The sequence below is a fragment of the Periplaneta americana genome, chromosome 8 (genome assembly GCF_040183065.1).
Source record: "Periplaneta americana isolate PAMFEO1 chromosome 8, P.americana_PAMFEO1_priV1, whole genome shotgun sequence".
Lineage (NCBI taxonomy): Eukaryota > Metazoa > Arthropoda > Insecta > Blattodea > Blattidae > Periplaneta > Periplaneta americana.
Genome location: NC_091124.1, coordinates 13425505 through 13451760, shown reverse-complemented (window position 1 = coordinate 13451760; position 26256 = coordinate 13425505). Strand labels below are relative to the sequence as shown.

The 26256-nt window shown below is 34.9% G+C and overlaps 1 protein-coding gene across 2 annotated transcripts in view; it reads left to right on the top strand.

Moving 5' to 3' along the window:
* The window catches only part of LOC138704499 (sphingomyelin phosphodiesterase-like), a 101814-nt gene that overhangs the window by 21999 nt on the left and 53559 nt on the right, over positions 1-26256 (top strand). The window contains exon 2 of one of the 2 annotated variants that reach the window (XM_069832426.1): positions 13577-13723. In XM_069832426.1, the coding sequence (XP_069688527.1) occupies positions 13577-13723 (147 nt within the window). Of the gene's footprint in view, positions 1-13576; positions 13724-26256 lie in introns of those variants that run through there. The other variant, XM_069832427.1, reaches the window with a different exon arrangement.

Here is a 26256-nt window from a genome sequence, read left to right as displayed (position 1 = left end):
AGATTATGTTTTCCATATCGTGATTCCTCAGTCTAGGGATGACGAAGTTCTGTAACATGCTGTAGTAGCGCACCCCATTTACTGTAACAGTCTGTCTTATTCCATTATTGTCCACACCTGTGGAGAAACGGTTAGCGCGTCTGGCCAGAAAACCAGGTGGCCCGGGTTACCTGGTTGAGGTTCTCTGAGGTTTTCCCTCAATCCAATATCAGCAAATGCTGGGTAACTTTCGTTGCTGGACCCCGGACTCATTTCACCGGCATTATCACCTTCATCTCATTCAGACGCTAAATAAACTAAGATGTTGATAAAGCTTCGTAAAATAACCTACTAAAAATTAATGGTGGAGTTAACACGCGTAATTGAGGTTCGTTTTCCGACCAAAGTCATCAGTAGGCACTTTCCAACAATGTGGCCTCCGCGATCTCCAGATTTCAATCCGGCCGACTTTTGGTTGTGGGGTTACCTTAAAGAACGAGTTCTCCTGACACATCCAACAACCCTACTGGAACTGAAAGATGCCATCTCGCAAGAAATTGCCAGTATTCCAAGACATTATCTCCAAAATGCTGTGCATGGTGTCGCAGACAGAATGCTGTACATTGAACAAGAAAACGGCGGACATCTTCCCAATGTTTTGTAAACTCCGTTGTTTGCGCAACACTGTGATGTTTTTGTTTTTTCCCTATCTCAAATTTATCAAATATTATAATATTTATAGTGGTGTTCGAACTGATTTTTGAAATACCCTATATAACAAAAAGTAAAAATAAATAAATAAATACAATAAATAAAATATTTGTAAAAAAAACTAGATGTTAAAAAAAATTTCACTATCTCATTTCTTACAAGAAAATCTTAACCATTAGTTTTAAGAATTTCGTGCAAGGATACAATCTTTAAAGCTAGTCCGGAAATGTAACCAGTCTTGGGATGTTAGTAAAGCTACCATCTTCAATTCCGCTTGCTCATAACCGTAACTCTTTAATCATTGCCTAAATCTGACCTTCAACGTAAATATACACATTAGTACCATGAAGATTATTGTTGAGATTTCTAAAGTATAGCAAACATTAGCTGAGTAAGGCTAGCGTTCATAAACAAGCAACATTGGTTCGCCTGATCTTATATAAATGTTATATCTTTGTGAAGAAAACGTTTTATCACGCAGCTCAGAAATATCGCTTCAATATTTTGTCCCTAATGCTAATGCGCGTCTATGGTTTCTACAGCATGTGTTATCTAAGAATACTCTTATTATGACTACTATCGACTACTGAATATTATTTCATTATGAAGACTGCAGGAAAGGCCAGCATATACGGGATGGAAGTGAAATAGTCTTGAAGATTTTCAAAGCGAATAGTTGATGTTATATGCAAAAAAAAAAAAACTATAATCTCATATTGGTGGAAAGTTAATAATTTTTCAGAAAAAAATGTTTTCTCTGAAATATTTAACAGCCCCTTATTCGGTAACTATTATAAGTAGGATCGCGATTTTTTGTCCATATCGATAGGAAAAGTAATAAAAAATAATTTATCCCTCTGGCATATTTCAATAGTGTGGACAAATACCTTACTATAATAATACCGGACAGCTGTATACTAATAGCATTGGCGTGAGTGCGAAATATCGCGGACCTGACATCTAGCGGAGCGGGATGGAATTACGTCCACATATACAAATAAATATTAACATAGCGGGATTCGGACTATTGTTTAAAATGTGAGTTACTAATGTGGAATTATATATGAAACACTTAAGAAATGTTGAATAGTATTTAATGTAAAATTATTACCTTATATCAGAGCTTCATATTACTTTCCGTAATTATTAATTGTTACATATCTTTCTTTGATTTAGTGAGACAAAATCAGTTCTGACATTAGGAATGAATTTACAATAATGCTTTATATACCCATTGCTGACAACTGCAAAATAAAAATGGTAGTATTCTGATGCTTGTAATAATTATTAGTAAAGGCATGTAGACAACAATAAAACTTAATTTGATAAAACCTTAAAATTTCCAATATATTTTAACTTCTATTCATTTATTAGGCCTAAATAAAAAGCTAATTTTTATTGTTCTATCAACACAGAGACAATAGTAATATACGTTACAAGAGCGGTATGTTGACGTTTTCATGGTCGAGGAAAAAATTGAAAAAGCGAAACGTAGTTGAGCTTTTTTAATTTCCGAGAACATGAAAACAAACATACCGCTCGTGTATCGTACATTATTTTGTGCGAAGATCGTTTATTACATACCTGAAAGACGAATTTCTAATTAGTTGAAAAGAAATCTCCATGTTGGTTTCTATTTAATGACGGCAACTTCGGAAAAACAAAATATCTTTCTTCAACATTGTTGCTATAAAATGTTTTCTGTGTTTACTATACTCCAGCAGGCCGTGATATACGTCTGTCTTTTTCCCCCCCAGTCCATAAATGCGAACTTAAAACAAACGGTAAGGTTATGTAATGATTTATTTTTCATTTTAATATTTTAACAATATTATTTATATAACATATTGCAGTAATAACATCGGCATCTGGAATCTTGTTGATTTTTTCACGGCTTCCTTAATGTTACTTGTATCAGGAATGTATTAAGTTTCGTGGAGTAGTAGACTTTACTTAATTTTTGCAAATATTTAAAAATAATAATTAACATTGCAATTTAGGTGAAATTGCAGTGGTAAGTTTCCAATTTATAATTATTACTATGTTAAACGTCTCTAAAAATAATATGTTAAAAGCCTAAAGCAGTAAAATGAATGTCGCGCTTAAACGGTAAGAAGAGGGAAATTGTTATGTGTGTTACGTTGGGAATACTGAATGTGGTATTTCACACTTACCGCGTATTGGTTCTGTGCGGAAAACAAGCAAATACGCACGATCTCGCACAAAGGTATTAGGCCTAATAACGAATTTTGTTGACTCACGTTTTATGAACTGTCGGAAATCGAAAGTACGATTTGGAGCAATTTGTAATGCTGCAATTGTCACAATATTATAAACAGCACACATACACCCTGACATTTTAACACAGCACTAATTAATAAAACTATTAACTAGCCCAGCAACAATATACATTGCAGTTGATTACAGCTTGTTTCGCGAGTATCTCCACACCGGCAGGTAGGTAGCAGCACCAGCGTCGTTCGCACACAAAACTGCTAGCTGTCCGGTATTAATATAGTAATGTATTTGGTGTAGACGCTTTTCGTGTAAATTTAATTTAAAAAAACCTCTAAATTCAAGCCACTGCACGTTGTGAGTTGACTGCAACACAGCGCCAGAGAACAGATCATCTAGAGAGACACACCGAGTTCGTTGACCTCTTACATCTGTATCACGAGAAGAGTGTGTTAGCGGTGATATTGCCGGACTGCTGAAACTACAAACTTAATTTTCTAATTAACCGTGCATTTAATCATGAAACGGAATACAAGTTTTCTATTAATTTCAGAGTAACCTCTCGTCCCTTTCAATCTCAAGGTCATTTCACTTCCACACTGTATAAAAGATAAAAAAAATCTTCATTGTTCTATATACACGTTTAACACTTTTATAATCACTCATTAACTTTGCAACTTCTTTACTGTGTCAACCACATAAATTCCTAATAACACAGTAAAGAAGTTGTAAAGTTAATCAATGATAAAAAAAACTGTTATTTCAGATTAAAAAAGTAAAAACACTCGCTTCCTTGTGAATAATGTCACGAATTCCCGGATTGTTTACGTCAGTGGTTCTCAAACTTTTTAGCACTGCGGACCACCTTTTCTTAAATCTGTATTTTCGCGGACCACTTCAAAGCAGTCAGTGAAATGATGGATAGGATAAATTTTCGAGTTAATATTAAGTGAATATGAGTAGTGATTTTTTTTACCAAATTTAATCAATAGTAAATGTACAGTAGTGGCAAAAAAACCTGACCGACCCTTGTAGCTGATTTTAGAGCCTTGTTCACTCCAGAGCACGATAGACTGATGACCAAGACTTTCGTGGTTCGAATCCTGCCTGGGAAGAAAACTTTATTTTGTTCCTTATTCAAATTTATTCCCAATTTCGATTGCAGTGATATTTTACTACTTAATTAACTTATTATTCCCAGAACATGAATTTTACAACCAACAGAAAAGTATTGCGAATAAATTTGAGTAAGGAAAAACAAAAAAAAAAGTTTCCTCCCCAGGCAGGATTCGAACCACGAAAGTCTTAGTTAGTTACCAGTCTATCATGCTCTGGAGTGAACAAGGCTCTGAAATCAGCTACAAGGGTCGGTCCGGTTTTTTTGCCACTACTGTACATTTTCATTATACAAAACGTAAATAATTTTATTTACTTATTTATTTATTTATTTATTTATTTATTTATTCACTTATTCATATATTCATTTATTCACTTATTTATTTATTTATTTATTTATTTATTTATTTATTTATTTATTTATTTATTTATTTATTTATTTATTTATTTATTTATTTATTTATTTATTTATTTATTCTGGTGTAGTTAAGGCCATAAGGCTTTCTCTTCCACACCATCAGAAATACAAATAAAATAATAGAAATAAAAAGAAAAATCACACTATAAACAAAGTAAAGCCATACAAAAATATACACAGGTTTCAGTCACACAAATTTTAAATGAATAATTAAGTATCATAATTGATTATATCCTAACTAATTAACAAACATAAACAAGAAACTTGCAAATTTAATCTAGAGTAAAACACACAAATCAACACTTCTAGCAATACCTAGAAACCATTAAATAAGACAAAATTTTCCAATTTAATTTTGAATTATGATAAAGTCCGACAGTCCCTGACGTCATTAGGTAACGAATTCCAGAGGGGAGTATAACACTGTCCTGAAAAAGTAGATAGGGATTTAAATATGAATCGTTTTGGTTTATTAATTCTCATCAAAAAAGAATAGAAAATGCACGCTCACAAAAGTAAATCGTGGGAACTGCATTAAACGTTATGCTCCGCATGAACTTCCAGTCAACAATAAACATTTTACATTCATTGTAAACGTTTTTCCAAGAAGTGTCATATGATAACTCAACAAGCCGATATTCTTCCTTTACGGTGACATTGTGAGTCTCCATAGGCCTATTGTTTCAATAGGAAGCGGAAAATAATCTATGAATGTAGCCGACAGTCCTTTCAAGTGGAAGCAATTAAGTCTTACTTCGTCAGGAAGACTTTTCTCATAGGTAAGTATAAACTCCTCAAGCATCGGTAACGAAGCATGGAATTTTTTCTCCACTCGGTTCGTCCACAACTGCATTTTGTGCGAGATCGTGCGTATTTGCTTGTTTTCCGCACAGAACCAATACGCGGTAAGTGTGAAATACCACATTCAGTATTCCCAACGTAACACACATAACAATTTCCCTCTTCTTACCGCTTAAGCGCGACATTCATTTTACTGCTTTAGTCTTTTAACATATTATTATTTTTAGAGATGTTTAACATAGTAATAATTATAAATTGGAAACTTACCACTGCAATTTCACCTAAATTGCAATGTTAATTATTATTTTTAAATATTTGCAAAAATTAAGTAAAGTCTACTACTCCACGAAACTTATTACATTCCTGATACAAGTAACATTAAGGAAGCCGTGAAAAAATCAACAAGATTCCAGATGCCGATGTTATTACTGCAATATGTTATATAAATAATATTGTTAAAATATTAAAATGAAAAATAAATCATTACATAACCTTACCGTTTGTTTTAAGTTCGCATTTATAGACTGGGGGAAAAAAAGACAGACGTATATCACGGCCTGCTGGAGTATAGTAAACACAGAAAACATTTTATAGCAACAATGTTGAAGAAAGATATTTTGTTTTTCCGAAGTTGCCGTCATTAAATAGAAACCAACATGGAGATTTCTTTTCAACTAATTAGAAATTCGTCTTTCAGGTATGTAACAAACGATCTTCGCACAAAATAATGTACGATACACGAGCGGTATGTTTGTTTTCATGTTCTCGGAAATTAAAAAAGCTCAACTACGTTTCGCTTTTCCAATCTTTTCCTCGAACATGAAAACGTCAACATACCGCTCTTGTAACGTATGTTACTATTCTTTATCTAAGTTTCAATTTTGCTATCTACTTGAAAACCATGAACACTTCTAACTTGCAGGTTCGAATTAAGTCCATTAAGATAAAAGAAAATGTCCGCCAAATTTGCTTGTCATTCATTTTGAATTCCTCATTTTCCCTGTTCAAAGCCAAGAGATAAGGGTTTATGAATTGTACGAACAACGGCCAATGCGCTTCTAACATTATTGCCACATTAAGAAAGTAAAGATCCTTCTAAAGAAGGAGGTTCACTGCTGTGTAGTAACGGTTAGCGCGTCTGACCTTGAAACGAGCGGGCCCGGATTCAAATCCTGGTTGGGACAAGTTACATGGTACGGGGGTTTTCCGGAGTTTTCTCTCAACCAATTGAAGTAGAATTGTTGGGTAACTTTCGGCATTGGACCTAGGACTCATTTCGCCATCATTAAATCACATATCACCATCATCCATACCATAGCCCAGGTTAAATTCAGGGTGCGGTGTGCTGTACTTGTAAAAGAGCGCGGCCGTTCGGCTACCCAATCATTCACAGAATACTTACTTACTTACTTACAAATGGCTTTTAAGGAACCCGAAGGTTCATTGCCGCCCTCACATAAGCCCGCCATAGGTCCCTATCCTGTGCAAGATTAATCCAGTCTCTATCATCATATCCCACCTCCCTCAAATCCATTTTAATATTATTCTCCCATCTACGTCTCGGCCTCCCCAAAGGTCTTTTTCCCTCCGGTCTCCCAACCAACAATCTATATGCATTTCTGGATTCACCCATACGTGCTACATGCCCTGCCCACCTCAAATGTCTGGATTTAATGTTCCTAATTATGTCAGGTGAAGAATACAATGCGTGCAGTTCTGTGTTGTGTAACTTTCTCCATTCTCCTGTAACTTCATCCCGCTTAGCCCCAAATATTTTCCTAAGCACCTTATTCTCAAACACCCTTAACCTATGTTCCTCTCTCAGAGTGAGAGTCCAAGTTTCACAACCATACAGAACAACCGGTAATATAACTGTTTTATAAATTCTAACTTTCAGATTTTTTGCCAGCAGACTAGATGATAAAAGCTTCTCAACCGAATAATAACACGCATTTCCCATATTTATTCTGCGTTTAATTTCCTCCCGAGTATCATTTATATTTGTTACTGTTGCTCCAAGATATTTGAATTTTTCCACCTCTTCGAAGGATAAATCTCCAATTTTTATATTTCCATTTCGTACAATATTCTGGTCACGAGTCATAATCATATACTTTGTCTTTTCGGGATCTACTTACAAACCGATCGCTTTACTTGCTTCCAGTAAAATTCCCGTGTTTTCCCTAATCGTTTGTGGATTATCTCCTAACATATTCACGTCATCCGCATAGACAAGAAGCTGATGTAACCCGTTCAATTCCAAACCCTGGCTGTTATCCTGAACTTTCCTAATGGCATATTCTAAAGCGAAGTTAAAAAGTAAAGGTGATAGTGCATCTCCCTGCTTTAGCCCGCAGTGAATTGGAAAAGCATCAGATAGAAACTGACCTACACAGACTCTGCTGTATGTTTCACTGAGACACATTTTAACTAATCGAACTAGTTTCTTGGGAATACCAAATTCAATAAGAATATCATATAATACTTCCCTCTTAACCGAGTCATATGCCTTTTTGAAATCCATGAATAACTGATGTACTGTACCCTTATACTCCCATTTTTTCTCCATTATCTGTCGAATACAAAAAATCTGATCAATAGTCGATCTATTACGCCTAAAACCGCACTGATGATCCCCAATAATTTCATCTACGTACGGAGCTAATCTTCTCAAAAGAATATTGGACAAAATTTTGTACGACGTCAACAAAAGTGATATTCCTCGAAAGTTACCACAGTTGGTTTTGTCCCCCTTCTTAAAAATAGGTACAATTATGGACTCCTTCCATTGTTCTGGTACAATTTCCCTTTCCCAAATAGCAAGTACAAGTTTATAAATTTCGCTATATAAAGCACTTCCACCCTCTTGTATTAATTCTGCTGGAATTTGATCGATACCTGGAGACTTGTACTTAAACAGATTTTCTTTCGCAATTTCGACTTCTGAAAGAGTGGGTTCGGGTATAAATGGCTCAGCAGTTTGTATTTCAATTTCGTCCCGATCATTTCTATCTGGCCTATGTACATTTAATAGTTGCGCAAAATAGTTTTTTCCATCTGTTTAGGACTGATGGAGAGTCAGCAAGCAAGTCACCATTCTCATCCTTGATCACGTTTACCCTTGGCTGATATCCGTTCTTAAATTCCTTTATACCCTTATATAAATCTCGAATGTTTTTATTCTTACTATTTGTTTCTACCTCATTCAGTTTTTCCTTCAAGTAACCTCTCTTTTTATTCCTAAGTGTACGACTTGCTTCCCGTTTTTCATTGAAATAATTATCTCTCTTCTCCTCAACTGGATCCTGCAAGAATTTCAATTTTGCCTGTTTCCTTCTTTCTACTGCCATGCAACAATCTTCATCAAACCACGGTTACTTTTTCTTAGTTTCATAATAACCTATGCTCTGCTCAGCTGCAATTTTGATACTATCTCTGATATTTTCCCACACGCTGTTAACATCATTCACAGAATAGGAGTGGTAAGCAGGATAACCCTCAGGCTGCGTGTAATCCTTCGGATCCTCCTCCGTACAAAAAAAAAGGGGGGGGGGGAAATCCCTATTCAGAATATTCGCGCACCCCCAGAATGGACCCTACTTTGAGAAGTACGTAATGGTTTACGTGGAACATTAATTTGGAATCGCTGTACAAGTCAATTTATCCAGAAATAATGCACAGCCATATGATACATTGTGTGAGCTAAGAATCCACGAGTCCACACCTGTGGAGTAACGATTAGCATGTCTGGCCGCGAAACCAGGTGGCTCGGGTTCGATTTCCGGTCGGGGCAAGTTACATGGTTGAGGTTTTTCCGGGGTTTTCCCTCAACTCAAGATGAGCAAATGCTGGGTAACTATCAGTGCTAGACCCCGGTCTCATTTCACCGGCATTATCACCCTCATCTCATTCACACGCTAAATAACATAAGATGTTGATAAAACATCGTAAAATAACCTACTAATAAATAATCCACAATGAAGGAGCTATTCTATATAAGGAATATACACGGCACTGATTACAAACTTTGAATGGATTGTCTAGCTCAGAATGGAAAGAAGTCCTGAAATTGCAATATACAGTCTGATCCGTTTGGGTGGAAATGCCTATTATTATTCGGTTGAGAAGCTTTTTTCATCTAGTCTGTTTTCAAAAAATCTGAAAGTTATGATTTATAAAACAGTTATATTACCGGTTGTTCTGTATGGTTCTGAAACTTGGACTCTCACTTTGAGAGAGGAACAGAGATTAAGGGTGTTTGAGAATAAGGTTCTTAGGAAAATATTTGGAGCTAAGAGGGATCAAGTTACAGGAGAATGGAGAAAGTTATACAAAGCAGAACTGCACGCATTGTATTCTTCACCTGATATAATTAGAAACATTAAATCCAGACGTTTGAGATGGGCAGGGCATGTAGCACTTATGGGCGAATACAGAAAAGCTAATAGTGTGTTAGTTGGGAGACCGGAAGGAATGAGACCTTTGGGGAGACCGAGACATAAATGGGAGGATAATATTAAAATGGATTTGAGGGAGGTGGGATATGATGATAGAGACTAGATTAATCTTGCACAGGATAGGGACCGATGGCGGGTTTATGTGAGGGTGGCAATGAACCTCCGGGTTCCTTAAAAGCACATTTTTAAATAAGTATACGTTAAAAGAAGGCTTAAATTTCATTTTTGTATTTTGTTTTTAAATATTTTTATTCAGTTCCTCAATTCAGTTCTCTTTGCAACGACAAAATCTATTTTTAAATAATGACAGTGTGATACAGAGATAGTTGAGCGATTGTAAGATAAAAACAAAATTGAAAAGAATTAGGCATTACTGATGAAACTCTGAATACCGTTTACAAATGAGTTTTTTTATAGCTATCCTATTCTTTTATAAACATTCGTTCTTTTACCATTTCTGTGCTTTTACAGACTATTATTTATTTACTTTATTTTTGCTTCAAAATTAGTCTTCTGTATCCCCCTGTTTCATAATTTTTTTTTTATTCCGGTGCTTTTATAGACGAATGTTTCGTATTCCTGCTCTTTCACATAGAGTTCTTTTTTTTTTTTTTTTTTTTTTTTAGTATTTCCCTTTACAAATTAATTGTTTGTAGCTTCACGTTTCATACGTATATTTTCTGTACATATCTGTGCCTTTATACAGTAGACTCCCCTAAGTTCGACTGAACAGAATTGAAAGTACAGTCCAATAAGGGTAGTGGGTGTGGCAGGTGAAATGAATACTAATTCTTATTGGTTATCCGTCAACGAATACAGTACTGTACTTGCATTTCCTGCCCGCTCCGAGACTTGTGTATGCGCTTCTAGTACAACAGTGGGTTTCGACAGTTCCGTCTCACAAACGGCACAATTCTCAAATAGAAAAAGAAGAGTTCATTAATTTAAAATCAGTGATTAAATGTGGATGTCCTGGTCAATAATATATTTTGTTTTCCTTTAACAAAAGTATCACTACAAGACACAGAACCAATTCCCATTCAAATGGCAAACGCATTTCTTAGTGCCCGTATAGGGGCGTGTCTAATTCTCCTACGTAAGCAGTCGAACTATAGGATGTCGAACTTGTTTTCTGTCGAACTTAAGAGCTTCCACTGTACTCGTAGATGAGTTTTCCGTATTCCTGTACTTTCCGTATAAATTAGTATTTTATACCTTCCTGTTTCACAGATATCTTTTCTGTATTCCTATTGTTTTACAGATGAGTTTTTCTTAGTCCTCTGCTATTATACACGAGTTTTTCGCATTCTGTACATTTATATATGCGTTTTTGTATTGCTGTGCTTGTACACATGAATTCCCATGATATCCCTGTGCTTTTATATATGAGTTTTTTTTTCTATTAAAGTGTTGTAACAGATGAGTTTTTTTTTTGTACCTATTATTTTCATTTTACATAAGTTTCGTACTTTTATGTTTTGCAGATGAGTTATTTTATTACATTCGTATGATTTAGGCCCACAAACAAATGTTTCATATTCCTGTGTTTTAGACAACTTTTATTTTGTATTCATGCTTTTTTTGTATTATTTTGATTTTACATAAGAATTTTTTGGATGCCTGTGTTCTGAAAATAATTTTTACACTCCTGTGTTTTTAAAGATTAGTTTTTTTTTTTTTGTATTTCTATATTTCCACAGATTAATCATTTTTTGTTTCGTCGTTTTCACAGATTAATTTTATCTGTGCTTACGCTTTAAAGCAGGGTTGGGCAGAATTATGCACTCTGTGCTTGCACGGTGTACTACGAGAGAAGTGTGCTTCTAGAGTGCACGAAAACCGGTTTATTCAAGTTGCGGTACGTACTGTATGTTTCAAAAGAAAATGTTTTTCTACCAAGCTAAATAAGAACACAAAGTAATGAAACACTTCCTTAAACACAAAACAAAACATGTCTGTTGCACATTAATTCATATTACTCAATTTCTCAAGATTTGGAGAAACTGTATTAGCACAAGCTATGCGAAGAACTGCCGTTTTCGTAATAGAAAATAACTGTTCACAACTATAAGTGGAACCAAATAAACACAAAGCTTTCTCACATAGCTTATGCAGATTGGGAAAGCGTCCTCTTGGGAATCCGTCATAAAATGCATAAGACTCGACCTTGAATCATATTTCGCTCGCATCTCTCGATCACATCGCAGGTCAATCAATTCACACTATAATGAAGGGGGGACGTTATCAATTATCAGTTTGAATCAGAACATGTAGCAAAAATACGCAAATCAATTTCCAGGCAATCTAAATCGTGGAACCTTGATGTAAATTCCTCTAATAGACCGGATAGAATACATGCGCACATTTTGAAATTTTCATTGTTCAAAATTCTATGCGCTTAGATAAGGATGGGAAATGATATATTTCGCCCTTTTGCATTTGACGTATCCATAACAGCAATTTCTCCTTAAAAGCTGCAATTCTATCTGCAAATGGTGTATTAAGAATTTCTTTTCCCTGAAGTCTTAAATTTAGCTCATTTAAAAGCTGTAAGATCTGTTATAGCTGCTGGCACACTACAGCGCTCGCACTTGGAATGCCCCGTGCGCACGGAGGGCAAATGCACTCAAAGTCCCTATTTACACTTGCTATTTGTCGCGCAACATCAAGCGCTTTCTGTCGGCTATATGTAGCATCACCGTTTACACTTGGCAGATTTTTCGTCCACAAGTCGACGCAAGTTGTCGAGCAACGCCCTATATCAAGCGCTTTCTGTCGGCTAAATGTAGTATCACCGTTCACTCTTGGCAGATTTCTCGTCTGCTACTCGAGGCTAGTTGTTGAGCTCGAGCAACGTGTGTATGATGTGGTGAGCCTTTTAAATGAACAGAATGGATTTTAACAATTTAAAAAAGTAGCTCTTTTAGCTTCTGCAGCTTCAAGTGTTTTGTTAGCTTGCACTAATGAGAAGCAAAAAAAAAAAAAAAAAAAAAAAGTGAGAGAGGGAGAGAGAGACTGGGAAAGGAGATGGAGGTCCAGAAGGCAGGAGAAAGGGTTATTCCACGTTCTCAGTAAAGATTTCAAACTGGAACAAAATTGTCCAATAGATATTTATTATATTAAAGTGAATTGAAAGTTTATTTTTTTTCTTGCATATTGACTCCTGATGTTCTTTATTTTTGTTTTGATGTCGGAGGGAATAGTATTGGGACGAACAGACTCCAAATTTTTACAAATAAACTCCAGTGCATTTTCCCTCCGAATCCTATTGTGATAGTCCTTATTTTTGATGTCATAAAAGTATGGAAATTCCTCGTAAAGTTTGATTAATTTCATTACTTGGTTTTTGTTCCACTCTGACCACAGTATGTTCTCTATACTGTTCTCTGACATGATGCTACAAAGCCCGCGGAAAGAGAGAAACAGCTGATTAAAAGTTGTCTGCTACTGCTTTTCCGAACCATGTTCGGGTCCTGTCGCGTCAATTCGGCTGGCCCACCTACGGAAATATCGCACAGAAATAGAAACAGCTTCTACTCAGCAGATGTCGAAAGGAAAGGAACGAAATCCGTACTGCGCATGCGCCCGCGCTGTAAGTCGAACGACAAATAGCAAGTGTGAATAGGGACAAACGCCCATCACTGCTTTAAAGACTCCTATGCATTCACAGATGAGCTTGTTGAATTTCTGTGCTTTTACAGATGAGTTTCTTGCATTCCTGTGCTTTTACAGATGAGTTTCTTGCATTCCTGTGCTTTTACAGATGGGATTTTCGTATTTTCTGTGCTATTACAGATCAGTTTTTTTTTTTTTTTTTTTTTTTCTGAGTTTACATATCTTTTTATTTCTGTGTTTTCAGGAGAAGACGACAAAATGGGTGAAGTAAACGAAAGTTATCCAACTCAAAAGACTGCACAGGAAAAGACAACGATGAAGGCGACGGAGAAAATAGCAACTACAACAATAACAACTCTGAAGACCACTCCAGGCACTACCAGCCGTCCAAGTTAGTGATATAAAAATATAAATTTTACTTTTAAAAGAACAGAACTGTTCTGCTTAAAATCTCAAGTCGAGAAATCAGCATAAAACCAAAAGACATCTCTCTCAACTCACTCAACTTATGTGTGGCCACATTTGATTATATTACTATGGGATGTACTTTAGAATGGTGAAGATTTTAGATTAGAACGGAGTTCTTCTGTATAGTTATAGGCAACATTTTGCAATTTTTTGCAATTTCTTTTTTCTCTATTACAATATACAGGGACGTAATTTTATTTTTACTTCAATTTTTATTGTACCTGAGTTTTTGAATGTACTTCACTCCCACCCCTTCTACTAATGAAGTTCAACCGTCCTCCACACAGATCCAAGACCGCATATACAGTCATAGTAGCCTTACGGTCATAGTAAACAGTACGTTCCAAAAATATGTTCGCGTTTTCCGGTGATGAAAGAGCTTTCAATATAGAATCATTTTCGCACAGGTACTGTCGTCCATTTGCCTACGTCGTATCCCGGTTTCCCCCACCAGCTTTTATTCTCCAGCTAGTGGCTGGGCTGTCTTAGCTCTTTTCTGAGAACATTAATTTTTGTTAGGAATTGGACGTCTACGTAATATTATACAACTGTTTAGAATAACTTAAATAAAAGGGGTTTGTTAAGTAATTAACTGTAACGTGATTTCCTCCCTTTCAACGACCCTACGACATAGCCACTTGGACGGACAGTAGATAGCATGTCTGAGTAATTTTATCTTTTCGAATCCGACAGAAGTGAAGATTGAATTTACAGTACGTAAGGTACTCTTTTATATAATAGGTATAAAATTATTTCAACATGAGTTACTAGTACGAAGGACGAAACTGGTAATTGGAATTAGATGCAGTATTCTATAGTGCGATAATATGCACAAGAGAACTGAAGCCTGTGTCGAAATGAACGGCCACCATTTTCAAAAATGTGTTTAAATATCCATATTATGATTATGTTTCAATTTAACTTCATTCTCTATAGTCTACGCTAATGTGCTGTAGACATTATAATATACACTGCATAATGAATACATCCACATGGACAGCTCCGTTCGTGAGTAAAAACACTCATTGTTAATACTGTACTGTATTTTGATTAAACAAAAACCTAATGAAAATGATCAAACTCAAAAGCGCGATATTTCCTAGTTTACCTAAATGGATGAACTACTTTTCTTCCCTCCTATACATAGTAAAGTGATTTGTTTGTATATTACGCCAGTATCATCGAACTCCAGTCGTGGAAGGGGGTAGCAAACGGCGTTGATCCAACGGTATAGCCAGGTTAATATTAAAAATGTTAGTAAAAATAAAATGATGTCCCTGTACAAAAGTCAGTGTCATAGCACAGTCTAGATTAGTCACGAAGCTCAATACGTAGTAAATATGCATCCATAGATAGTTGCTAACCACTAGGATCGCTAATATCGCCTGATTACAGACAATCTGAAATAGTACCGGCACAGCACCCTCACAACTCAAGCTTCGTGACTGTATATACTAGACTATGGTCACAGTTTGAAGTACTCACAAATAGGAAATGAAACCATATTATGAAACTAGAAGGTTCAAATAGAAATTACAATCATAAAAACAAAAAAGTGGATATTCTTAATTTTTTATTTCACAATAATTTCCCCTTAACCTGTGGGCCTCCATGGCCTGCAACAGGAACCGATAACTTTGCTTTTAACTTTTTATCTATACAGGGTATGGAATACAAGGTGACTCTATGGAAGCATAAAAAAGTAATATAGCCACTATCCGTTCGTTTTATCTTGAAAGGAAACTAACTCCAGTAGGCCTAAGTGTCACGTATAGAGTTTAAAAAATAAAGAGAGCAAGAATGCAAATTCTTAGTTATCTCAAGCTAGTTATAATCACAAACGAACACCGGACGACTTTTTAACTTTTTATGCTAAAATTACAAACCATAAAGGAGAGTACGGAATTAAAATTGCGACATTCTTCTAACGCCGTTCAGTAACAATAAAACACGGACCTTTTTTATTCTTTAAGATGTGTCGGTTAAATTCGTCTTCATGAACATTATCTGAAAAAATATCCTATTTTGTAACGGGGAAATAGCTAAAATATCTCTTAATGAGTTTAGACTTTCTAGTAAATGCTGTTGGATTATGTTAATACTTATATTTAAAGATCCTCGTAGAGGAAGAAATTGTAGTACTTCTGATAGTAGGCCTACTCTTTCCATCTCACGTTGAATTAAGGCTATGGAGTTGTGAAAATTCTAACTTCTACAGCCAGACTAGCCTGCCCGGGTTCGATTTCCGGCGTGTCAGAAATTGTCTTGTAAAATTTTTACCTCGGGACTAGGAGAGATGGCGGTGCACAACTAATCACTAAATTGTGCACCAATATGCCTGGGTTAAATTCCAAATCTCTCTGCAGTGAATATGAAGCGAAGACGTATGTCACTGTTGATAGTGATTCGTCCGTCGGATGGAGAACTTAAGCCTTATGGCCCCCTTGGTGCTATTCGACAGGAGTAGGCTACGTGCCGGCACCGGGTTTCCCCTTCTCCCTTCCTCATCTTCATCATCATCCTTACCCATTCCCTACACTACACTTACACGAACACTTAATATACACTCACCCTAGTACACGACATAACTCTTCACAGATACATATCATGCATAACGTGGCCCGCCCAAGTGCTTTGCAATTTGAAAATGGGTCACAGTCCTGCCATCTATCCGCAGTATGCGGAACCCGAATCACGGAAGTGAAGTGGGTAGGCATTAGACACACACATACACATTTTTACACCAATTAATTTGAAACTTTTACCACATATTTCTTACAATGTGGACATGCAATACATACATTTTCACTTTGATGTTCCAGTGAGTTTACTCATAATTAATTTTTGTTATTTTTTTAACACTAAATTATATTTGTATCAATTTTCAAAGTTTACATAATTTTTCTTTAAATTTATATTTATTTTATTCCTGATGGATGTATGTAAAGATATGACACATGCCTTCCATATTTTCCCAATTACTTTTTGAAAAAAAAATATTTACCCTTTTAGTTCTTAATTTTTTTTAAACATTTTACTATCTCAATACAGTATGATTCCAATACTTTAAATAGCAGAAGAAAACAATGTGTCAGCTTATTTCACATGCTTTTGTGGACTTCTGAGCAAACTTCCACTGAAATTGGAGAAAAAGTGAATTCATTAAAGCATTTTGAATGTTACAAAATGTTGAAAATTGAAAAAGCGAGAAAACGGGTATCCAAGTACAGCATGTATATGATATAATATGATATCCTTCCTTCCTATACAGGTCTACCACACACATTTTTTCCTACATAACTGAGCGAAATATGAGTTGAATGAAAAGTAAAATTAGATAGAATGAAGAACAAAATCTGTCAGAAAGACAGCTGAAGGCTACATCTCCACGCACGTGCTGGTCCCGATTTATAAAACTGAAACCTCGTCTTATTTTTTAAAGTTAAAAACAAAATTTCCTCTTTTTAAGGTTTTTTCGTTATTTTCACCTATCCATAGCCTTAAATTATATAAATCGTCTTCCATAGCTTAATTATTATTTAGACAATTGTAATTAAACCATATTATGCCTGAGCAGCACCTATGATTGTGGAAATGTCAGTTCTGTGACGTGTCCCTGACTACATCTTCAAAAGCATTTTTATTGTCATTTAGTAATGAAAAGAGTGAAACACAATATTTGACAAGATTAAATGTTAGCATACCCCTGTCATTTATTAGCTTATTACAAAAGATAGTCATTGAATTGTTTCTTTAATGCTCTAAATATTATATAAATCAGTCCCTAATAGTTAATATCAGTTCTGTAACACATAGGCCTACTACACGCGATATAAGTATCCACTAGAGAAAGCAAGAGTCCAGAACAGTTCTTCAGTTGTTTGGTATGGGCTACAGTGTAGGAATATGAAGTGAAATGGTGATTTGTAATCTGTCTTCTGTCTGTCTTGTGTATATATATATATATATATATATATATATATATATATATATATATATATATATATTTTAATTTGGGGGAAAAAAAAGGTCACATAATCATTTCTGGGCTTCCAAAAATCCCAAATCAAGTCTTCACAGAAAATCAAATTTTGGGGCAATTTTGACTCTTGGTGCCCCCAAATTTATAATTCTGATATAGAAATGTTGAAAAAGTGATACTCTTCATTTCTACCAAATTTAATTTTTCAAAAATTTCAAAAGTATCCAAGACATTGCAAAAAAATTAAAACAAAATTATGTTTAGTATACTCTACAACAGGACTGAAGAGAATAAATTAGAGAAAGGAAAACATATGTAACTGTTTTCCTGTGAGTACCTTTATTACCAGTCAGTTCTAAGATATAGTTAAATTCTGTAAAATATGTAAAATGTGTCATGTAGATTTATGTTAACAGTCAGATATGAAGGTGTCCATATTCAACATAATCCTAAACCCACTAACCAATATGAGATTTAAGGGATAAAAAATTGAAAAATGTGTTCTTTTTCAGTTCTGTGACTGTCAGTTCTGAGACGTCACAGAACTGACATTTTTGTGGACATCTATAATAATAATAAATCCGTAGCCGAAATTTTTCTGGTAATTTTCGATTTTCCAAAAATAATTGGTCCTAACATATATAATTAACCACCCTGAAACCGAAAATCGCTTTTTTTTTTTTTTTTTTTTGTTTGTATGTCTGTCTGTCTGTCTGTCTGTCTGTATGTTTGTTACCTTTTCACGCGATAATGACTGAACCGATTTAAATGAAAATTGGAATATAAATTAAGTTCGTAGTAACTTAGATTTTAGGCTATATGGCATTCAAAATACTTTATTTGAAAGGGGAGTTATAAGGGGACCTGAATTAAATAAATCGAAATATCTCACTTATTATTGATTTTTGTGAAAAATGTTGCTTAACAAAAGTGTCTTTAAAAATTATTTCCGATAAGTTTTATTCTTTGTAAAATTTTGATAGGACTGATATTTAATGAGATAAATGAGTTTTAAAATTAAAATAACGCCATCTAAGGCCGTGCAATGAAATAATAAAAAATGACTTCGTCTATAAGGGGCCTTGGACAACAACAATCGAAAGATATTAAATATAGCCTACAGAGAATGTTTCTGTGTTTGTATGAAGTAATATCGGATGCTAAACTAACCGATTTGTATAATTAATTATTATTTCACCATTGGAAAGTGTAATTTCTCTAGATGGACATAATGCTATAATGTTATTACAGTAACTTCTGAGTGAATCCAGGACAGATAAGATTAAAATAACTCCTTATGCACAGAAAACTTGATAGGCTATTTTTTACATTCATTAAACTATGGTTTCATGTAATAACAAATAAGAAACATGTTAAAAGAATTTTGTCATTGCACCAAATGAGTGGTGTCTGGACCAAAATGATCGCATTTTAATTATTTAAATACAATTTAAATTAAGTAACATATTAAACGATTTATCCTTCTATCAAACATGAATGTTCCCTGGATCAAATGTCCTATTTTAATTATGTAATTACTTTATATTTATTTCTAACGGGTGCAGCGGAGCGCACGGGTACTGCTAGTTATTATATTATTTATTTATTTATTTATTTATTTATTTATTTATTTATTTATTTATTTATTTATTTATTTATTTATTTATTTATTTATTTATTTATTTATTTATTTATTTATTTATTTACTTTTATTGCCAGTAAGTTTTAAATCAATACAAGTTAATAATACAATGATAGACAAACTAGACAAATTATAGAATAAAATAAAATTCTTTAAATAATCGTGGCCAGTTATGTAACATTCATTTTCACATTAACAAAAATAATAGAAAAAAATAAACTAAATAAATAAGTACATAATTTTAAAAATCTGTGAAACGTATCTCATTTTGTCCGATTTAGTGAATTTTAGACATAGGCCAACATTCTGTATAGTGTTATTGTCTTTTTGCCCACCGTCTGCAACAACTCCAACCAGTTACGTCTGCTATTTTCAGTTCACTTATTGAATAATATTCTGAAAATTTGTCTCATATCCTTACTTCTCTTGTTTTGAAACCCTTCACTGATTTCACATCCAAGTACAAACATGTTACGTAAACGTCACTTCAGCAATAAAAATACATAACGTTATAGCCAGGATGATTTACAGGCAAATAAATTACGAAACTATGTCATAACTTCACATTTTTCTTTTACACCATGAAGTAAACAAACCTCCATAATCATCTGGCGAGAAAGGCTGTATGAATACCAGAATCTTCATGGAAATTAATTAAGATGCAATTCTTTTGCCTCCACCGAGAGTAGAACCCAGTACAAGAAGTATTTTAAAGAAAACTAACAGGAGCACTATGTAGCTTATAGGTTATTTTTTCTTTCTTTTCATTCCAATATATTCAGTTAGATAGTGAATATGTTTCTTCTTTTACGTCACATACAGAACGCTCGCCAGCGCTCAGGTAAATGCCGTCGGTCTTTCACTGTTATAGATCTAACGCGACTGCCGAGGCAATAGTGTGTACATTTCCCCTGGATCGACTTGAGAAGGTTTCGTGTTGCGTATTATGCACAGATATCACTGGCACCGGATGAAGGAGCGTCAAGGTCAGGGCACGGCTCACTTCCATTCAGTGCAACTCAGTTAAACCAGCGAATAGGGATTATAAAGAATGGGCACTGAGCGAATTTTCCTGTGTTTTGTTTCTCTGTGCGCCAGCGGCTAGTTCCACTTTCAAGCGCTAGAGGTAGTGTAATCGAGCATACGCTAAGATAATAATTGAGAATAGAATTAAGGCACAGGATCCAAACATCGCCTACCTTATTGCATAATCCAGTAACGCTTTGCTTCAAATAAATTCAAATTAACAGCTTTTCCTTATTTCTCAGTGACAAACTAGTTGTAATAATAATATTTTATATTTCAGATATCATAAATTATGTTATTCGAAGTGTCGAATTCGTTTAATATTTTTATATAATATAATATAGGTATATGGTTTTACTTCTCGTAAGAGTTTTGTTTTTCCATTTTCAGCGCTATCAAATCATTACATATTTTAATTGTTGTTGGGGTCAACGTCTGAACTCTCATTATAAAGGAACTCTAGAGTCTAGACATTACAGTTAATGAAGGATTTATTATTTTATGGATCCAATTTATTTTATTTGAGTACATAATGTACCTAGATGTATTAATTGTATTTCCGCTGTGTCGACTGCTAGCTGGTGTGATGTCAGCGCCAACTCTAGGGAGAAAGCAGAATCTGACGCTCTAGCTGGCTTGAAGGTCATTGAAATCGGTCCGGCTACATCAAAGGTACCGACGCGAAGTGTCCATTCTTTATAATCCCTATTCGCTGGTTAAACCGTAGCAATGCAATAGATGTAAGAACAGTCAATCTTCATTTATTAGTCGTATATTACGAAGAAATCGCACAAAAACTATCATGTTATACTTCTACGGAAATAACCTTGTGTTCAGCAACGATCTCATTAAAAAACCCAGAATTTAGTGAAACGTGCGAGAAAAATCGGCTCATTTTTAAATAAAAAAAGAAGGTACATAAATCGTGATATAGCCGAAGAAAAACTCGATGACATAAGCTGCGGGCTAGAACAGTCTCATACGAAATTGTTAAGAAAGCTCAACAGGCAGTTGTATTAAAGATATCAGCCTGGAAAGCGACGATATTGTTAAAACTAGAGCCTTGTAAATAAAAGAGTCGTACACTTGACTGCAAAAGAAATGCCGATACAAAATTATATCGTTTTCCGAGGATTTTAGCAAACATCGCGAGGTGGAAAGCTATTTTCCTGAGATTAGTTTTTAAAAACATGCAAATACGACTTTTATAACATATTCACGTTATTATTTAATATGAATTAGTTTTAAATTATTCATATATTTTTATTTTACAATATTGATAAGAATACTACACGAAAATAGTGAAACTGCAGTTCATATGGTATTCCACAGCCTTCTGTATTATCCATGGATGCTGTCATTGTTACGATCGATATACGTTACGTTTCATATTGTATTAACAAAAATGTATCAATTTTATTATAAATATAAATATAAAATTTTATTATAAATACAGATACAAACTGAAAATTGTATGTGATTGAAACATTCACTGCCTGCTGGATCGCATCATATAGCTGCTTACACTGCCTGCCCAATCAATACTTATGCACGAGTAGCCGCTGGATTCTGCTAGCCGTACGCACTGCCTGCCATTGTTATTTCCCCTGCCACCTAGCGGCAAAATAACTTTAATTGAGCAGGCAGTTTACGCAGCTATAGGATGCGATCCAGCAGGCAGTGGTTCAATTATTATTCTATCAATGTGCATTAGAGAGGATAGTCGATAGTTTCAACACTTATTTAAGGTAAATAAATTATAATTATTATACTTTGTAATTAGACGGTGCATTTACATGTATTAAAATAGTGAACACATGCATGTATTTATGTAGTAAAAAGTTGGGAATATGCTATAAAAATTGAGAAATATACACAAAAAAGTGTTTGCTTTGTTAATGAAATTCACAATTTTCTCCGTAACTTTATTGTTTTTTTATCAAGTAATAAATGTGATGATAAAGATAGATTGGGGTTATTCTTTCATTGCATTTCATCATCAATTGTTTTTGTTACAATAAACAACCAAATATTTTTGTAAATTTTCTGGCAGAAAACTTTTCCTTCTGTCAATTAAAATGTTTTTATACGAAGAAAATGACCTCTCCACGCCACATGAAGCCACAGGCAAGTACCTCAAAGAGGCTATGTCACTTGCGGAATAAGAATTGAATAATTAATGTTTAGGTGAGGGGTTTGGACTTTTTCCATTGCTGGTTGTCACAATCAAAAAATTAAGACACAACTTTTCGAAGGGTGGTTCTCCCTTCGTCTTCAGGTGGAAGGAAGGAGAGAAGAGAAAAAACCTATTGTTGGGATCGTTACGTACAGCTATTCTGTATGACTGATCATCGATTCCTGGCTTCGGTGGAGATTATGTCTTAATTTTTTGATTGTGACAACCAGCAATGGAAAAAGTCCAAACCCCTCACCTAAACATTAACAATACACCATTGCTTTCCAACCCCTCATTTAGATCAACAATTGAATAATTGTTTTCACATCCTTGGTGCTTTCCCTTGGGGCATTAGTTATGTTCAGATTACATTACTGTCTTGTGAAGATTTATAACTGCAGCTACGCGGCATTGTCACTACGACGCAAAAAGGAAAGTATTTCTTACACAAAGAAATGTCGAATTGGGTGTAAAAACTTTTAAGTGCCTTGAAACTTGAACTTGTGTTCATTAAATTTTATAGTCACAGTTACGGAACAATTTTTATATTTCAACGATCTCTGAATAAAAAATGTAATAGGCCTATAAGCATTCATATGCGAATATTTGTGGAATATGTACATATTTACTTACTTATTTACTTACTGGCTTTTAAGGAACCCGGAGATTCATTGCCGCCCTCACATAAGCCCGCCATTGGTCCCTATCCTGAGCAAAATTAATCCATTCTCTATCATCATATCCCACCTCCCTCAAATCCATTTTAATATTATCTTCCCATCTACGTCTCGGCCTCTCTAAAGGTCTTTTTCCCTCCGGCCTCCCAACTAACACTCTATATGCATTTCTGGATTCGTCCATACGTGCTACATGCCCTGCCCATCTCAAACTTCTGGATTTAATGTTCCTAATTATGTCAGGTGAAGAATACAATGCGTGCAGTTCTGTGTTGTGTAACTTTCTCCATTTTCCTGTAACTTCATCCCTCTTAGCCCCAAATATTTTCCTAAGAATCTTATTCTCAAACACCCGTAGTCTCTGTTCCTCTCTCAAAGTGAGAGTCCAAGTTTCACAACCATACAGAACAACCGGTAATATAACTGTTTTATAAATTCTAACTTTCAGATTTTTCGACAGCAGACTCGATGATAAAAGCTTCTCAACCGAATAATAACAGGCATTTCCCATATTTATTCTGCGTTTAATTTCCTCCCGAGTATCATTTATATTTGTTACTGTTGCTCCCAGATATTTGAACTTCTCCACCTCTTCAAAAGATAAATTTCCAATTTTTATATTTCCATTTCGTACAATATTCTGGTCACAAGACATAATCATATGCTTTGTCTTTTCGGGATTTACTTCCAAACCTATCTCTTTACTTGATTCCAGTAAAATTTCCGTGTTTTCCCTAATAGTTTGTGGAGTTTCTCCTAACATATTCATGTCATCCGCATAGACAAGCAGCTGATGTAACCCGTTCAATTCCAAACCCTCTCTGTTATCCTGGACTTTCCTAATGGATTACTCTAGAGCAAAGTTAAAAAGTAAAGGTGATAGTGCATCTCCTTGCTTTAGCCCACAGTGAATTGGAAACGCATCTGACAGAAACTGACCTATACGAACTCTGCTGTACGTTTCACTGAGACACATTTTAATTAATCGAACTAGTTTCTTGGGAATACCAAATTCAATAAGAATATAATATAAAACTTCTCTCTTAACCGAGTCATATGCCTTTTTGAAATCTATGAATAACTGATGCACTGTACCCTTATACTCCCATTTTTTCTCTATTATCTGTCGAATACAAAATATCTGGTCAATAGTTGATCTATTACGCCTAAAACCACATTGACGATCCCCAATAATTTCATCTACATATGGAGTTAATCTTCTCAAAAGAATATTGGACAAAATTTTGTACGACGTCAACAAAAGTGACTAACTGTAGTAACTTTCGAGGAATATCACTTGTGGAATATGTACCAACCCTTTTAATATGCAATTATGTGCACTATAAAACTTACCCCATTTGATTCCCCATAGCATGAAACACATTTCTCTCATACGTGCATACTCGTATATTTAACCTTGAAGAAATAAAACATGTTAATATACAAAAATCCGCCCTCTACTAGTCGCGAGATTTTATTGCCGAAAGCTGACGAGCTGAATCATCTCTAAGCAGGCCGTTACTTGACCATGCCACTTTTCGAACAGCGCCGTAGTAAGCGAAACCTGTTTTCAGGCGTACATCCCTTATTACGTTAAAATATGTTACGTAATAATAATAATAATAATAATCTTCTTCTTCTTCTTCTTCTTCTTCTTCTTCTTAATGTATCCAGCTGTTTGCTGACAACATAAAGTGCACTATAGTCCGCTGCAGTCTTTTCAGTTGTTGTTTTTCACGAGAAATTTGGGGTATTTTGATCGGTATTCATTATAGATGCCTGCTGATAGTAGCCAGAGCTGGGGTGTAGTCAATATAATATTATATATATTCGATAGGAGAGTTGTGTCTTCTGTAACTGGTACTGATGATTTTAATTTACTTCTTTTGTGGTTTATGGACGGACAGTATGGAAGAATGTGTTTCAGAAGATCTTCATCATGATTATTACATCACAGACAAGTAGGAGTATCAGAAAGGGAAATCGGTGTAGGTACAATTGTATGACAATGTGACCTGTTCTAGCTCTTGTTAAAAATGTTTGAACATGTCTGGGCAACTTTTTGTACAAATCCAGGTCATTTGGTTTCTTTTGAACGGACTGTAAAATTTTTTCTTTGTCAGAAGAGAGCCAATGTTGATCCATAGGTTTATAAAATGAGACCTTACTGAAGCAAAGGCATTGGATAGAGATATCACATGAAGATATCTTGGTTGAAAATATGTTGCCTGTTTTGCAATATTATCGATTTTTTTCTTTTCTTATTAATAATAGTAGTAGTAGTAATAATAATAATAATAATAATAATAATAATAATAATCATCATCATCACCATCATCATCATCAGTGGCGCTACAGCCCTTTAAGAGCTCGGACCGACTAGCCGGCTGCTGGTCTCACATTCACAAGCCGAAGCAGAGGTGGACGATCATACAAGCAGAATAGAGGTATCGTGTTGTTAGCACGGTGATTCCTCCAGCCGTTATAGTTGGCTTTCGTAGTCGGATTCCGCTATACCTATCGTAGCTCCCCAAGTGCATCACGATGCTGGGTGGGCACCGGTCCCATATACTGGCCGAAATTTCATGAGAAATTTTCTTCCCTCATGACGATTCGAACTAGAGCGTATTCCGTATCGCGAATCCTATACAGGATGTCTTAGACCACGACGCCACGGCACGGGATAAATCTGTTACGTATTCAAGTATTTTTATCCATACACCTCTTTCTTAATCGATCTACATTCTACTTGTGGATTTATAGGTACTATTATACATCTTCTTTTCTGACAGATCCCTTCTTTTCAAAAGTATCAACCAGATTATCCAACGTTACATTATTTATTTTAGTACCGGTAGTTATTTTACGACGCTTTATCAACATCTTAGATTATTTAGCGTCTGAATGAAATGGAGATGATAATGCCGGTGAAATGAATCCGGGGTCCAGCACC